This window comes from Grammomys surdaster, unplaced genomic scaffold, assembly GCF_004785775.1.
Source record: "Grammomys surdaster isolate TR1022 unplaced genomic scaffold, NIH_TR_1.0 269, whole genome shotgun sequence".
NCBI classification, from domain to species: domain Eukaryota; kingdom Metazoa; phylum Chordata; class Mammalia; order Rodentia; family Muridae; genus Grammomys; species Grammomys surdaster.
Genome location: NW_021604710.1, coordinates 1,940,190 through 1,958,333, shown reverse-complemented (window position 1 = coordinate 1,958,333; position 18,144 = coordinate 1,940,190). Strand labels below are relative to the sequence as shown.

Sequence of the window (18,144 nt, the reverse complement as noted above, 5' to 3'; positions counted from 1 at the left end):
TTCAGAAATTCCCTTGCTCCTAGCAGATAAGAGAAACAAGGGTGTATTACCATTGATTGATCATATGGTAAACCTTCACTCTGTCTCTCGTCACATAATACACTTTTCGTTTCATCACAGTCTGATGAGAAATTTTAATGGGGTGTTCCCACCAGTGGTAAATCCACTGAACCATGTAGAAAATGCTTTTTGCATCTAGTGAGAGAAGGCACCTTTTTGTCACCTGGGAGAGTTGTGACTTCCCCATTAATGTTATGTTAAATTGCCAGCCTGCAGTGTGGCAGGAGAGTAAAGACTAAGGAAAGCACACGATGGAGATTAACATACAAAAGAAGCCATTTGGTGGAAAAAGACCTGAAGCTTTATACAACAAATGTAGCATGCATAAACCAGAATGCAGAGAAAGCCTGGGCGTTCTTTTTTCATTAATTTATTTATTTATTCATTTTACATCCCAAATGCAACCTTGTTCCTTCCTCTCCTCCCACTTCCACCCTCACAATCTCCCCCCAGTACCCCCTCCTCTTCTCATCAGAGTAGGGGAAGCCCTCCCCCCCATGGATTGATACCTGCCCTGGCACATCAGGTTGCCCCCCCACCGCTCCAGTTGTTATGGGATCCACATGACGACCAAGCTGCACACACGCTACAAATGTGTAGGGCCAAGTCCAGTCCATGCATGCATTTGGTTGGTGGTTCAGTCTCTGTGAGCCCCCATGTTAATTGACTGTAAGTCTTCTCAGGGTGTCCTTGACCCTTCCCAGCTCTCTCAATCCCTCCTCCCCTACTCTTCCACAAGACTCCCTGAGCATCACCTAATGTTTGACTATGAGTCTCTGCATCTGTTTCCATCCACTGTTGTTATAAAACCTCTCAGAAGATAGTTATGCTAGGTCCCTGTCTATAGGCATATATAGCAGCCATGTTTCTTTATCCCCTATGCCCTGAACAGATCATGTAAGATAACCTGGATGCAACATTAAATAAACCCTGGAAAACCCAGGACTTTTCAGCTTAGATCTGAAGCATCTGTTTAAGGAAGTGTCAAGCTCACAGAGAGAGATCTGTGACATCGGTTAAGAAACCTTGATCTGCCAGGGGGGTGGTGCACATGCATTTAATCCCAGCACTTGGGAGGCAGAGGCAGGCGGATCTCTGAGTTCGAGGCCAGCCTGGTCTACAGAGTGAGTTCCAGGACAGCCAGGGCTACACAGAGAAACCCTGTCTTGGAAAAACAAAACAAACAAACAAAAAAAAAAAAACCTTGATCTGAAAACTTGGGGCAAATGAATAATACTAAAGGAGAGTGGCTTGATCTGGACCCTAGCTGTATGGGTCAGTCTCTCCAGATGCTCCAGAAACAGACTAGAAAGTTCAAGTCCAACTTATTACTATAGGTGCTAATCAGTCTTTACCCAGGTATTCAGTCGTTCTTTCAATAAATGTGCCAAGTGTAGTTGGTACTAAGCCCAGACTTAACTACACAAGTGAGCCAGGGATGTCATCTCTCTTCTATCTCAGGGGAGTAAGCAGACTAGGGAAGTGCTATCTTCAGTGTTGGTACTTTGTGCTAATGTGAACCAGACCGGGGAGACTTTTGAGAGTTCTCTGATAAAGTGGGATTTCTAGAACTGTCAGATTATGTTGATCAAAAACAGCTCCTGTGTGAATATAAAAATAGCTGTTGCTTCAAAAAGCACAGCTCCCACCGTAAAGAGAATAAGAGTTTACTCTAGAACCGTTTTGAGTGACTGTGACTTAGGAGCACAGATTTGTGTGACCTCAAATTCCATGTGACCACGTGGCAGCAGTTTCATGGCTTCTTGTGTTTTTTTTTCTAAGAAAAGTCATAAATCAAGGGAAATTTCAAAGACATTCCTCAGTACATCAGCGAGGCAGTTACAAGACAGAGATGGCTATTCTGTAGGCTTAAGATAATGTCAGATGACATTCTTAGCTTTTGGGTTGGTGAAAGCTAGTGGACTACTAGATCAAAATTCCAAAAGATTTTTGTCTTTGTCACAGAATGTTAGTTCACAGACAATGGCAAAGAAACGACTATTGGAGGGCCAGCAGTAACCTGAGATGAGGTAATCAGCCTCTAGGCCTGCACCATTCCAACTCTCCATGTCCCTGCACTTTGAAGCAGCTCATCTGTCCTTTTATAATGAACATAACAAATCCCAGCACAGTATTGTGAAACATTACACAATAAACCTTGCACTTAAAGAGGATGAGCACACTTGTAATTTAAAACCCCTTGCAAGTATGCATACAGCCCTCCATTCTGACCTTGGGGGTTGCTCTTGTGTGTAATAAACCATATGAATATCTATGTGGACAGTGGCAATGTTTTTACAAAATGTTAATGTGTGTCAAAGAAGTAGAAGGGATAGAAATGTCTTCCTAAGTGACAGTTGTATGCAGCCAATGAGAATGTCCTTCACTCTTATTAAGGAGAGGCAGCATGACAAGGTGTAGTATTTTCTTTCTCTTCCTAGTTGCCATTTCTCAACCCTGAAATGCTATAAAGTAACTATGCTGAGAGAAGTCGGACAGAAGTTACCTTAGTTACCTTCATGTTTTCCTGTTAGTCCCAATGGCCTCTTACCTGGGAACTGAATATTTCCCTTTGTTCACCGGATTTGTAGCAAAAACAACAGAAAATAGATCCTTCTCATTCTCATCTTAGAAGCCAGCTACATGTTTCACTTACCAAAGCAAGACTAGCAGTTTTCACAAGCACCTTGTCCAGTGGTTGGACTAAGTAGAGCCAAGTACACTGTTAAAAGAAACATTCTTGGCTGCAAAGCTTAGCAGTGTGCTGATTTAGTACACTAAAGTTCTGCATGTGAGGATCATGAAGCTGCATCGTCAAGCCTGATAAGTATCTTCTAAGGTTCAATATGTTTAATACCTAACACTTACAAAGAATATGGTTTTTCACCTTAACTTTACAGTATTTTTGAGACATATAAAATCACATATAGCCTTTAATCTCAGCACTTGGAAGGCAGAGGCAGGCGGATTTCCGAGTTGGAGGCCAGCCTGGTCTACAGAGTGAGTTCTAGAATAGCCAACACTACACAGAGAAATCACGTCTCAAAATCCTCTCCCCAATATATATGCATGTATGTGTATACACACATACACATATTGCTTATGTAAGCTACATTGACTGCTCATAAAACTTACCACCACAGTTACACACTACAAAATCCATACAGAGCTAAGTACTATTCAAACAAGATGTTTGAATTTCTAGAATTCTTTTTTTCGAGACAGGGTTTCTCTGTATAGCCCTGGCTGTCCTGGAGCTCACTCTGTAGACCAGGCTGGGCTCAAACTCAGAAATCTGTCTGCCTCTGCCTCCCAAGTGCTGGGATTAAAGGTGTGTCCCACCACTGCCTGGCTTCTAGAAGAACTTTTAAAGCAGCTATTACTCTTTGATTCAGAAGTTTAAAATATTCAGAAGATAATGATCCATCACAATGACAAATATAGTAAATAAACTGTTGACTTTGTTGATATGCATTTAAATACTGAACAAAATAAAACATAACTCTCTCTGGCCATGTGCCAGTGTGAGAAGGGGCTGCAGGCAGAAGGTGCAGCAAGGCACAGTTGAAGCTCAGTTGTGTCGGACACGTGAATCCAGTAGTAGGCATTGCTAGATCTTCCTCTGGTCCCAGCTGGTTTTACATAGGTTCTTAGATGAAAAGGAACACCTTAGTCTTGGGGACAGTTTTCCCCTTGACAGAGACATGGGTCATGAGACATCAAATGCAATATATAGAACCCCTGAGCCCCAGCTGTGACAGGTGATCACTGTGCCACCTTGGACAAAAACATAGTACTACTCAGCTTTTATGGAATGTTTTCAATATTAAAATTATCTTTCTTCATTTCTTTTTCCAAATTCTGATTTATTTTGTTGTCATTAGCAAGAAATTTCTTAAAAACCTTAATTTTTATTCATTTAGTTGTGATGATTTTTTTTACACCTTTTCCGATAACAACATCCATGCCCCTAGAATTACAAGTGAAGATTTCAAGTAAGTCTTTTTTGTGCCTTTAAGTATTTTTCTCATGTTGAACAAATGAAGATAGATTACTGCATTTCACCTTTAATTCTTTTTGATAATCTATTTATTTTTATTTTTTGTGTATTGGTGGTATTGGCTCACCTGGAACTTGAGTTACACACAATTGTGAGCTATCATGTAGGTGCTAGGAATCGAACATGGGTCCTATGAAATAACAACCAGTGCTCTTAACCACTGAGCCATGCCCAGCCCCTTTAATCCTTATGCACTGCATGTATTACAGATATAGCAAAGTATTTTTACTAAAATCTGAATACTGAACCTAAACGTAAGTGCTATGTCCGTTTGACCATCTCCTCTCTCTCCCGTATGAAGATGCCTAAGACTACTTCGTTCATCAATGCAGAGCACTGAGAATAAGCCACTCCTGCAGCATTTTATAGCAGAACTGATACTTTCAAAAATAAAAAGATTTAGTATAAAGTGCCTCAGTGAAGGACCTTGTGCCTGAATCCCACCTTCCATACCTTATTAAAAAGTCTGCCATGGGACACTCATGAGTCAGCTTTTCTCCAGGCTTCAAACCTACCGTATTAAGTCAATCTACACACACAGAAAAAATGAAAAGAACACAGTTTTTTTTTTCAACTAATTTAAATAGTAAATAAATCGTATAGGCCACTTAATTTTGATAAGCTAATCCCCCAGGCCCTCGCAGTGTGTTGAGGACACAGACTGTGGCTTGGTTAAGAGCAAAGGACACCGGAGTCTGGAGACTTGAATTCCAGTGCTGTGTCCCAGGTCAGTGAGGTATCTGGAGTTCTTTCTCCACCTTGAAATGCATGGATTTAGACAATTGGCTCTTGACCTTCATTCCTTGCAGCTCTAGACATTGCCTAAGATCCACTTGGTTTAGGGGGTAAGTAGAGACTTGAGCCCAGTACCTATGATGGTTGCAGGTGTATGTGGGAACCCATGTATGTGAGACAGGGTTTTCTTACATGGCCTCAGAGGGTGGCAGCAGTGGCTGCAGAGTAGACTGGCAGGAGCTCTGTCCCTGTCCTCTTAAGATCACATGACACTATTTCTGCATTTACTTCTTCTCACTTCTCAAGCCAGAGTAGAACACTGGCTTTCACAGCTTCCATATTTTCATGTTCCCCACAGAAAAACTTAATCCAGATGCTGCCACCATATAGCATAGTCTGTTTGCTCGCAAGGAGTCAGTGTTAGCAGGTGCTAGCGGCACCTGAGATCTAGCCTTCTGGCTATGGGGTCAGGCCATCACCACTGTGAGGCTGCTGGAAAGCCAGGTAAATAGATTGGTTCAAGCAAAATCTTTGTCAGATAAGTTTGATTTGTGTTAGCTTTTCACAAGAATGTCGCAAATTTTCCCCTCCCTTCTCCCATTGCTCTGATCTGAGGAGATAGTTTAACATCCTGCGCTTATAATCCTTTGAAACTCCCTCTTCACACAAATACTGATGCTGGCTGTTTGTTGTTTGCCTGTGTGGGGTTAGTTGGCTTGATTATTAAATTCTAAAGAGCAGGACTTCTGCCTCCTTCACTTAGTGGGGTTAGACATCAGCTGTAGACTTGACATTATGCGTTCATTCTGTGTGCCCGCGCATCTTCCCATCTTTCTTCACTTTTCTCTGCCATTTGGATTTTTTGATATACTCATAATAATCTCAGTTGACATTTGAAAGATGGAAGCAAATGTGACTTCAAGGCCTCCTTGGTGTGGATGAAATGATGCTATAATACAGACTTTCGGTGCTTTTCCAGAGACATCGGAGCTATGTGCAGGCATTAACTCATTCGTCTTCACCTTACAGGATGAGAAATAACAGAGACAAACATTATTGGCATCTTCTAAGTGGATCCTGAGGTCGTCTGAGGATTTCTCCCACAAAGCTCATGGGATATTAGGGTAGTAGAAGAGAAGGTTGAGCTCTCTGTTCTCCAGGATGGCACCTAGGCCCAGCTACACTGAGTGACTGTGCTGTTCTCCAGCCAGGACCCCTGGGATGAGAACCTGGACCTGCACCTGGACGTCACCTCAGCAATATGCTGTCATACTTCTCATACTTGTATGCAGAGTTTCCAGCGCGCCAGTGACCACAGGAGGCTGTGCTGAGTCCCAGATGCTGAGTGCAGGAGAGCAGCCCTTTCATAGTCAATCAGTGCGATCTTTGCACACACATGTAAACCTCACACTAGCTTTTCACAACGAAGATTTCCAGGCAGTTTTAGACAGTTTAACCCAAATGATTAATGCAAACTGGTCACATTTTATGGACATGGACTGTCCTTTTTGTCTTTTCTTTATTTCTGAAAGGAGCTCCAATCACCTCTTTACCTGCTGGAAAGCCTGCCCTAAATAGAACATACTATTGGTGTAACATATTGTGGAATGTGTTTTAACAAAGAAAATAGGAGTTTTTGCTTATTTTAGGCTGAACTGAGCATTGAAAAGAACTGATCTTGGAAGAGAGATTCAAACTGGCATAATTAGTTGTGATTCCAACACACAGCAAAACATCTCTGGTCTAATTGTGCTTTGGGATAGCAGGCTGAATAGAAGTAAAAATTAAAATGAATTAATTAATGATTGAACATCTGAAGCCTCAGGCATCCGCCAGGCCTCATGCAAGGGCCAGTGGATGTGTGACTGCTGAGTGCCCAGCTAAATGGAGGAGGCACGCAGCCACTGAGAGGTACAGGGGTGTCTTCCTTGCTTTCATACATGAAGGTTCCCTGGCTGGCTACAAAGGGGCTGAATTCCAGCCTCAGGCAGTGTCCAGTGGTCAGAGTTTGGGAAGATAAAGTTCAGAGGGAGTGCCCAATGTGACTGTTATCAGAGGCAAGCAAGCATAAGAGCAAGTCTCACTCGCCATGGTCGCAGCGCAGGATGTTCTGGGTAATGCTGGCTAATATCAAGACCCTTTTACATCCAAGTGTGAGCAAAGGCTGTGCTTGGACAGCTTCAATGTGCCAACAACAGGATTCATTCATTGCCTCATCCCAGGCTATGTGCTCACTCTTTTGGAGCTTCTCTCAGAAGATGAATCTCAGGTACACAACCTCTGTCTGGATCTGACAAAATTTTCTTCAATTCAGAATGGTCTGAGTGCAAATCAGTCAGAATTGCCTACCCGCAGCATTTACTATGCGTATTCAGAAACAGGTGAAGAGAGGGCAGTGCTTCCTTGAAACCCTGTGGCCTTCTCTCCAGTCTCCTGAGGGACAGCACATCTTCCCATATTACCACTGCCCCAAAGTATACAGTGATAGGACAGAGGTACTCAAACGATATGCATGCCTGTGTCCATTGCTTTTTTTCAAGTGTTTTAAATATTAGACCTACTTTTAAAAAGTCATGTGTTGTCTTTAATTGGCATGCCTGTTTGCTTTGTTGAACCAGAGAAGTTCACAAATATGGGGGTTCATGACACTCTTTTGAGGTGTCCTGGCAGCTAATTTCCTCACCACCCACAGTAAATACTTACTGTTTTGTTATCCATTTTTGCATTCAGCTCAAGCAGTTTGAAGCAAAAAGTAATACTTAACATGGTGCTGCATCAGTTCTGGAGGCACGTAAGCACTGTTTGTCCTGTTATTACTGATGCTGCTTGATCACTGATCATCTGGCTAAGATCTGAAGGTCCTGAGATCTGGCTGTTCCCTTTGTTCTTCTGAAATTGAAAACAACATAGGAGTGGCACTTTGATACTGTGATCATCCGCTTCCCAACATCATTTCAGCTGGTGATTTAGCACTAATGGTTTTGCCTGACCCAGTTATTACACTGCCTGCTGCAAAATAGTGACTTTCTGTCACTCTTCCTTAGAGTTGACATTCTTCTGTACAGAGATTTTCTTCTCCCCTCCTGTCTTTGGGGCTTCTTTATTAAATGTATTATTATGCGTTTCTCTAAGCATTCTCTTCTGCCTCAAATCACCCCAGCTACTCTGTCCTTGTGACATGTCTAAACAGGTTTGTGGATCACTGTCTTATTTTTGGAACAGGATGCTTCAGGCTCAGTGGCTACTTTTTCTTCCCAAACTAGAATTCTAAATAGTCAGCATCTAATGCCAAGTGTGTTCTAGGGAGGGAACCACATCCCTTTCAACCAAACAACTGTTAACTCAGTCACTGTAGAGTGGAAAATGGAAGAGTGGTACAGGCTAAGGCAGGACCTATGAACTCAGACTGTGTGCATCCAATTTGCAGACTTCCTGGAGAGGACCCAAAATTTTCTATTAAAAATGGGAAATATATTACTTACTCAAGGAACATACAGTTAAAGGGAATGGCTGTCAAGTAGGTAAAAAATAGCCAAGGGATAGGGAGTGCTAATTGCCATGCCAAGATGTGTGGCTAGATCAAAGGAGGCATTTTACTTTGTTTCCATTGGACAGCTATCCCAATTAGAGTCCAGCATCAGGTATTCTTTGCCATAGTGGCATCATCAGATGTGAGGAAGAGGAGAAGGAGAGATGGTGGCTTATCTCCTTACATGTATATTATCTGCCACAAGCTCGGGCACTCTTCTACCTTGTGACTGGCTATATTGGATGCAGGGTACGTTCTTTTTGATACTTTCAAGTTTGGTTTGTTTTAAGTTTTACTTTTCAGTAGTCTTCCTACAACTTCTTTTAGGTATTCTTCCACCTAAAGGGCAGTGATCGCAGCCCTCCGGAATGAGCATGTTGAGACTTCAAATATCTGTTGACCTATTCATAAGACTTAATGTTCTGAAACAACTTAACTTACACCAAAAGTCATGTGCCTTTTAGAAACTGCCATGTGAGCCTGTAGAATGACATGTGGAATGATAATCAGATTCAGTGTAATCAGACTAAGAGACACAATTCTCATGGAAAGACAGATGACCAAGTCTGTCCTGTCTTGTCATTTTTACTAAAACATAAGACTTTTGGGAGCAGAGACCCTCATCTTTACTCTCTGGTAACTGGTGCGTTCAAACTCTGATAAATGGCTTTATCCCTCCATGTCCATGCTGGCTGGTCTCAGGGCTCCTCTGAGTACCACACAGTAAAGGTTCTCAAGCCTCTTCTATAAAATCACACACTATTCTCACACAATCTATGCATTCCCTTTATATTTCTAAGGAAACTAGGGTCTTCACAACAAAGTTTAGATTGCTTAATAGTATCTTTTATAATATAAATACAATATAAGTTGTTTCTGTAACTATAGTTTTCAAGATATAATTCTAAGAAAAAAATAGTCTGTATATGTCTAGAATACACAAAGATGTGTTCTCCCAAATGTCCAACCCATGGTTGTTTTAATCCACAGATAGAGACCTCACATATTTAAAGGGCCAGTTCTAAGTAGAAAACAAAGGCATACACATACATGAGTGAGGTGATATTCACAGAAACCAGCTTTAACAAGATAAGAGTTTACTTTGTTCAACCCAGCCAGCTATATGCTAATAACTTGTATGAAAGTATTTGCTAACTTAAATCATTATACACCTCTCTTCTCATTGTAAGAGGCAACCCTAACTTGTTCTTTAAGGAGAATAACCAGAGAAAATAAAATAAGGTGAAAATATCCTGAGTACTTGTTTTATGTTAGAAATCTGATCCTGCATTCTATATTTCACACCTATGAAGCCAGAATTGTTATTCGCATTCTGCACATAAGGAAACAGCTCACAGTAAATAACTCAGCTCAGTGAGTTAGTGAATGGGGGAGCTGGGCTTTGAACTTGGGTCTATCCTTCTGCTCTCCCCATGAAAGGGTCCACACTGTTTTGACAGAGAGAAGCTTTTTACAAGCTCCTTGTTCTCATCCCTACATCTGGAAGAACTTGGGACAGAAGGTGAAAACCAAAATGTCTATGAGAATGTTTCTTATATTTCTGAGGTCTAGTTCTCTACAATATGAAACCCAAAAGTTAAGCTTGGCCTCCACCAACACTTGACTGTTTCACCTGTGAAATTTCACTAGCATGGGAACTCAAGGAGTCCATGTTGTCAGGCCTGCCTAACAACCTGTCATCATCAGCACAGATGAGGAAGATGGGTAGAAAAGAAAAGAGAGGAGAGAGAGTGTTTACATTTACACAGAGGCCAAGCCCAGGTACTGTGGTTGCTTATAACCCTGTTGTGTTTTTATTCTTGTCCTTTGTTAGAATCAGGACTTCATCTGAATGACCGGTTGATTACTGCAGCTCTGTATAGCTCCCTGTACTCTGCAGTCCTGAGAGGAATATCTGAACTTGATTCTAATTGGTCTAAAAACTCAGCCCTGTTCTAGACAAGTTCTCTAGTGTGAAAATAAGGAAGTGTTTTTGTTCTCCCACGTACACAAAGCTCACTCTCTCTGCCAGTTTCCTTTTTACGATGAGCACTCCTAATCTAAAGATCCAAAAGACTCTATAATGTGAAACTTGTCTGCACACAGGACACCACCAGTGGACAGTTCCCCGTTTGCCCTTGTGTGACAGGCAACAGTTAAAATGCATCACTACATAAGATATGAACTTAACACTAGCTTGTGTGTACACAGTATTAAAATGACTTGAGAGCTAGCCTCAAGGTAACATGTATTCACATACTCTGAAATTTGAAACATTTATCATGGCATGTGTCACAGATCAGGGAGGCCCCACCTCTTCTGTGTTTGAATCCTCAGATATTCCGGGGTGAAGAGAGACTCCAGTCATAACCCAAGATGTCTCTCAAAAATTTTTCTGTGAAGATTTTATTGTGGTATTCAAAATAAAGATTTTCTTAGAATTATATAGTAAATGTGTTGAGTTTTTAAAAGGGTTTATAAGTGTATATTAATATATAATGATAGTTTCACTATGGCATGGCTATATGGATATAATTTATTTTAATCATACTCCCTCATCACTTTTTCTTAATCCCCTGTAGCCCATCTATTCCCCTTCCCCTCCCAGTTAGTCCCCCTTCTACTTTCTTGTCATGTGTGAGAGAGAGAGAGATTGAGTTTAATAATTAGGTTGCTGGCATAGACATACTGAGAGGCAATGGGCAGAAGGCTGGGCTCCTAACTGCACTTTTGAAGAAATGTCTCCCTCTCCTCTCTCAAGGATAAATCCTCAGGAAGGGATGGGACCTCATGAACACCTCCCTGTCCATGGTATAGTTGTTGACGGACCCAAATTTGTACAGTCTTTGCAAGTAATGAGTTCAAGAGAGAGTGGTCACACCATGTCCAGAGGACACAATCTTACATCCTCTTTCTCCAGCTCTTACCTTCTCCCACCCCTTCTTCCAGGAAGTTCTCAGAGCCCAGGGGCGGGCAGGCAGGGAGGACGGGGGAGGCTTGCCATAGATATCTCCTAGCGGGCTGAGCATTCAACCATCCATTCATTCTCAGCACTTTGATTATGAGCTCAGCAGTAACCACCAACCATTTCAGATGGAAGCTTCTGTGACCAAAGAAAACAGCAATGCTAGTCTATGGCTCAGACTAAGTACGCAAAGGGTTTCACATGCATAGCAGCTCTCACTCAGGCCTGTGACATAAGCTTAAATGGACTGTCCTGTTTCAGCTTATTCATGCTACTGTCTACGTTCAGTTCACTTTCTGTAAACTGGAACATTATCACACACACTTGGTGCCATTAATTAGCTGTTGTAGGAAAAGCCAATATTATAAAATGAAACCTATCTTGCAGTTGTCTTGCTCACTAAATTGTTTTTCAGAAAAGGCCTCATTCCTGTGTGTTCTAAAACAGCCAGCTCAATTATTTTCCCATTTGAAAACTAATTATGATATATCATATCTTACAAAAACAGATATACATGATATGGTTTCCTACCTCTGAAAGCCTGGAATTCTTAGCCTGGAATTCATATACAGGTAGCAACCACAGCAACAATTTTATTCTGTTATCCTTTGAGCTCAGTTAAAAACTAGGGTTTTCATCTAATTGGTTCTAGACTTAAAACACATTTTGTCACTGAGCAGTATTCCAGCTCTCAGGAGGCAAAGGCAGGCAGAAATTTGAGTCCAAGGCCAGTCTGGTCTACAGAGTGAGTTCCAGAACTGTCTGGACAAAAACAAAAGTAAAAATAAAACTACATTTTGTCAATTTCAGGTGACTGTGTTACGTCATTCTTCACTGTAGAGATTCTAAAGCACTCTCTTTTGCCCTTGTGATTAATTAAATAATACCAAAAGTTCATATTTCCCCCAAAACAATGTTTGTACAAATTTGTACCCCAAGTTCTGGGATGACTCTAACAAAGCAACTTGGGGAGAAGCAGTCTTATTGGTAAGCAAAATTATCATTTGGAGTTAGCAAGTGTACTGTTATAGCTCCACCATGACTCCCACCAAAACCTCATTATCCAGACCTTGTAACAGTGTCTGAATCTGCAAATGCTGCTGTATGTATCCTAACGTTCAGTAACTCTCTCAGAAAGCTTTAGTTGAGGAGACAGAAGCTTTTCACAAAGTACTGCATGTTACAGTAGTGTTCATAGGAAGGTCACTGTGCATTCCTGGACAGTTCTACCTGGTGGCTACTCCTTTGCATTAGGAAATATGTTGGCAGCTACAAAAAGCAAATAACTTAAATTTTAATAAAGAAAAATCACTTGCAGTGGTAATGCTGACTATCCGTTGACTTGCAGTTCGGTTACAGGGATTTAAATGGCATGTTCAAGATGTCCTCCGGAAGATAGCAGGCCCCCTCTAGTGGAGAGTCAGCCTTGTAACGAAACTAGTCCCCTCAAGCACTGAGTTAGTGCGGAGTTAGATTTTGAAGGAAAGGCCTGTATGTGGTTTATGTTTCTCTTCACGTTTTAACCATGAAAATCCTGTTAATCAAAGATATTTGCAAGAGAGCTGTTTGAAGTCTCAAAGTGCTGCTAATAAGCACCTGGTACCAAGGTGCTAACTTGTTAGGAAATAAAATACACATTTCCTTGTGTATACCTGTAAGATTGGTAAATACACAAACTCAAAGGTACACTTTCACTCCCATAGTTAAGTGCTTGAAGGGCAATCTTATCCCTTGCCTTCGTCTTGAGCTGAGTACGTAACTTGTACAATATTGCACATCTGAATGTCAGCTTTGACCTTTGTGTTCCCATTAACTTTCCAGAACATAAGCCATGCTCACTGTGGCATTCCTTTATGAGACAAAAATAATGACCCAAACTCCATGCTTTTTTAGGTATCCAGTTTTCTGTCCCCTGTGACTTGTACTGTGCCGTATAGAGTTTAACGGTTTTATAAAATTTTATTTTGGTACCATCAAAAAATAAATAAAACTTTCCCAGGCAAGCAAGAAAGTCAATGGCACATGACAGATATGTGTTTTGAGTTTAGAATTAGTAAAGGAAAAGAGGGAGGTGCTAATGAAATGTATTATCAATAATAATGGATAGACCCAAACAGCGAATGATAGTGGCAGGTGGTGAGAAGACTGGGCAGAGAACACTGTAGAAATTCTTGCTTTGAAAACCCTACACCATATGTTTCCTCCGTTGTGCTTCTGTATAACATCTATCAAAGTGTGTGATCAACTGTGTTATTGTAGCTACTGACGAACTTGGTATACACTGTGCAGACTTTCTTTTCACTAATCTGATTCCTTTTTCCCACAGCAAATGATGTGCTTGGCTTTGGAACACTGGTCAGTACTTCTAACACCTACGATGGGTCCGGCCTTGTCACTGTGGAAACTGACCATCCGCTCCTCTGGACCATGGCCATCAAGAGCTAACCTACAGTATGGCATCCATCTTGCGCCTGTGCCTTCCCTTCCCTGCCCACTGGTTCATTGCTCAGCATGAACAATCACATAGGTGTGCAGAAATCTAAACGTCTCCATAGAGGGCCATGAGCTTTCGAGGTGTTAGGGGTCCAGGTGTAGCTGAGCATCGGAGCACTTGTTGCGCATGTACAAGGCCTTGGGGTTAACCCTCAACACCACAAAATAAAGATGGTGGTGTTTAAAGAAGCCAGGCTATGCTATAAATGATATCTCAGTGTTATATTGAGAGAAAAATTATGTTCTATCAAGGCAATTATACTCTATTAAGAGAGCTAATGTGGATCATTTACATTATATAATTCAGTTTTGATCATTTTAATTCAATTAATCAGTCCATTTACCTTAAAATTCTTTTTTTAATTTTGAAGCACCAGAAGCTGTTTTGTTTTGCCCTAGAATCTGGCACTTCCTTAAGTGCCTGGCAACAAGGGCTGCCTCCTCTGAGTATCTCCTAACATTGGACTCCACTCTGTAATGTACACTATCTCCCCGAATGCTGTGATAGAATGGCACCAGTTCACTTTGACATCATCTTTTAAAAAAATAAGAATCATTGACTTAATTGTTAGGTTTGAAAGCAAGCAGCTACATGGGCTGTGGTTAAATGAGAAATGGCAGCTCAGGAGTCACTCAAACATTAACCCCTAAAAACTTGAAAGTAAGCACTCTGAGCTTTAGAAATGCAGGTGTCCTTATGAAAATTTTGACACACCCAAAAGGTTTGTGCTAAGGAATTGATCATAAGCCCGAAAACTGAGTCACTTTTAACATTTTTCGCACTAGGGACTAGAGAGATGGCACAGTGGTTAGGGGCACTGACTGCTCTTCCAGAGGTCCTGAGTTCAATTCCCAGCAACCACATGGTGGCTCACAACCATCTGTAATGGAATCCAATGCCTTCTTCTGGCATGCAGCTATACATGCAGATAGAGTACTCATAGACATAAAAATAAATAAATCTTAGTGAAAAAACATACTTCACACTGAAAAGCAAAATGTTAATTCATGGACCTTATTTACTGACATCACCAGAAAATTAGTGTGCCTGTGGAGATAATGAACACCTCCTGCTGAGGAATCGACACCTGAAGCCCGTTTCTGTACCCCAGTCCACCATGTGCCTGGTTTCTGAATGCTTCTCTCTGCTGTCTGGTGGGAGGGATTGTAATCACTGAGTGTGCAAAAGAACCACAGACAGGAATTCTAAATGCTAACATGATGCAGGTGTAGAGTAAATAACACAGTTCCTGGTGTAGCCTAAGCTTGCTGCAAGCACTAAAATTTATTCATGTTTCTTTCATGAGCTCCCCTACTCTCCTACCCTCTCTTGTCCCATTTGTTAAATTGTATCTTGCCAAACAAACCATGATTTAAGGCAACCTGCCTACCATGTTGCATTTATCCAATGACTATGTTACTGTCTTCTTGGTGCTACAACAATATGAAGCTTAAAACATGAATAAAGGAAGAAAAAGGGTCAGTTGAACCAGTACCAAGTTCTTAACTGAAATACTTAGATCATTGTTACCATTTTATGCAAGTATATGATTCTGAAATCTGAATGTCAAATAAAAAGTTATCAATGTGCATGTCTATAATGGGTTTCTCAGAAAATGTTTAATGTTTTCACTTATATTTCAATATGACTGATCTCTTATAATCAGTGTTTCTGTTCAAAGGGTGACTCAAGATGTGTAATTCATAATTAAAATCTCAGATCTGACTACAGATAGCAATCCAGTAGTGTTAAGTTCTTCCTCAAACCTTTCCCCATGGACATAGAGACCAATTCGTCTCTAGACAACCTGGACCAGTGATTTATATTTCACCATTGTAGACTCCTCTTGCTCTAGCTATGAAAAGAAGAACTGCATGTCTTACCTTACCATTCCTCACTTTGTAGGAATTAGAAAAGAGAAAAATAAAGATAATTTGCATCCTAGGTGTCTAGTTGCTGGAGAAAAGGTGCCAGTAGTGAGCTATATATCTGCTGGGGTGGAGATTAAGAGAATTAGTAGAAGAAGACATCTGAGAAGCAGGAAGAGACGGGGTCAGACAGTTGAAGAGCACATTGATGACAAGCTCATAGTAGGATCTTCTAATTTCCTCAGTTACAGATGCAGACCTCAGAGGCCTCATGTGTCTCTTCCATTCCCAACAGACAGATGCTAGTCTGCCAGGAAAGAGAAGCAGCCAAGATTCTTTGCTGACTCATTGAAGTCAGAACTTCCCACAGGAAAGCTTATGCAAAACATCCAGTTTCTGCCTCAAACATACATGCGCAAATGAAATTAGGAGGGGAAGGAAGGCTGGGATGCGTAGCATCCTTCTTTACCACCGCTCTTTCCTACTGCAAAGTAGAGGCTTAGCCATGCTCCAGCTTCCATTGCAGACTGCTGATATGTTCATAACTGCAAGCATATTCACTACATGCAAAAAACATGTCCATAATTAAACATTTTACTGTCAAAGAATACATGTCTTGTTTAATCTGAAATAATCTATGTGTGTGCGTGCATGTGTGCATGCGCACATGCATCTGTGTTTTAATGAAGCTTGGTAAACATGTAAACACTGGAATGTATGTAGTATGGATACTTATCCCAGACTCTCATCTGTCAATCATGCCAGAAACAATGGATGAAGACTACCTCAGAGATTGCTTAAAAGCCAAGGCCACCATTCCCAGTTCCTGCTGACAACTGAAGAACTGCTTGCTGATGTTACGACCTCTCCCTTTCCTTGAAACTACATAAAGGCAGTCTCCTTGTGTATCATCTAAACAGATGCTCACCTTTTTTGTTAATAGCAGCCTCAAGAGCCTGCACATGGTGAGGGCTCAGATGAATGGGTGAAAGTCAACCCTCCAAGCAATTCCCTCTTAGTCCCTGTTCAGGTCAAATTCTGACCTCCAGCCTGTAGCTATAATGGGAAAATACAAATCACATGCGAGGAAAGGCACTCGTGCCTCTTGGACCTTGACTTAGATCAATTCCTTCCTTCCTTGATCAGTTTGTAGCTTCTGTCTTCTATTGACTGTTGACTAAAATGACGCTGGGCTACCCAAAGCACCGGCTTGATCTAAGACAACATAGGTCACATTTTCAACAACTGGAGTTGCACATGACTGTGAGATGCGTCATAGGGGAGTAGGTTGGAATCAGGTGTGGGTCTGCCAGGAACACAGTCTGAGCCTTCATTTCTGGGGAAAGGACTGAGCAGTTTCCACTGGGGTTGAAAACTAGGATGTCAACTGAGAGAAGCAAGGAGGAAGTGGCATTGCCTGAGTGTTTGCGAAGCTATGATGCTAGTTTTGCCTCATGCTTCTCTATGTATGGCATGCACCTCTCATCCTCTACCCCAGTGTGGAATCAGCCTTGCTTACTACTCCTGCTCACATGCGTGCCTCCCTGAGCACTGCCTGAACTGTAGAAATAAAGCAACCAGAGATTAGATGGGACTGAAGCCGATGCTATGCACCAAGTCAGTGAAGAGGGAGAAATGATTCTTCCCTTCCCTAAGGTTGTGTGATTATTATGGTGTCAATGGTGACTTTCAAACTGTATTTACTATGACCTACAAAGAATATATTTGCCTTATAACCCAGTCTGTAGAGAAACACACATATACACTGAAACCTGCAGTATGTTTTAATTTTAACTTAACTTAAAAGGCATCCATAAATACATTTGAAAAGCATGCCATATAAATGAACAAAATACATAAAAATATAGGAGTCCTACACTGATAAAACTGATTTCCTTATGATAATGATGCCATTTTTAAAATGTATTTCTTGGAACAGAAGAAAATTTAAGCCACAAGGTCAATTCCTTCCTAGAGAGTCCTTAAATAAGGGCTGGACAATGTCTGCCATGTAGAGGTAGCACAAGTTTGCCCTTCTCTGCCCGTAGCAGATTTCACTCATCAGTCATAATTTTCTTTTCTGGTGAGCCCCAGCCAAAGCCTCAAAATCCATCTCAAAACAGTTATCCAAGCAGATGTGATCGACGACGCTCCACTGGCTCAGAGCTAATGTGTTATTTTCCCACTGTATACAAAACCACTCTGCTGACAGCCCAGGAAAGAGGCCGTGCAAGCATCACTCTTACTCACAGCTAATGGGTAAATAAATACATCCAAGGACTTGTTCCCTGTGTGCTAAAAGCAAGGGCTTTGTACACAGCAAAAATAAAACCTAGGACCATCCTTGAAAATAACTTGGAAAACATGAACTGGCCCTTGTGCTCATTCATAGTTGAGAAGGAAGAGTCTTCAGAACAGACCAGCTTCTTCCTG

General features: G+C 41.3%; 1 protein-coding gene across 4 annotated transcripts in view; it reads left to right on the top strand.

The window, feature by feature from the left end:
* Tpk1 (thiamin pyrophosphokinase 1) overlaps positions 1-15,581 on the top strand; it is a 311,282-nt gene extending 295,701 nt beyond the window's left edge. For all 4 annotated transcript variants that reach the window (XM_028776415.1, XM_028776416.1, XM_028776412.1 and 1 more), the window contains one exon: positions 13,676-15,581. In XM_028776415.1, coding sequence (XP_028632248.1) covers positions 13,676-13,794 — 119 coding nt within the window. In that variant the 3' untranslated portion in view covers positions 13,795-15,581. The remainder of the gene's footprint in view (positions 1-13,675) is intronic.
* Positions 15,582-18,144: the final 2,563 nt, after the last annotated feature.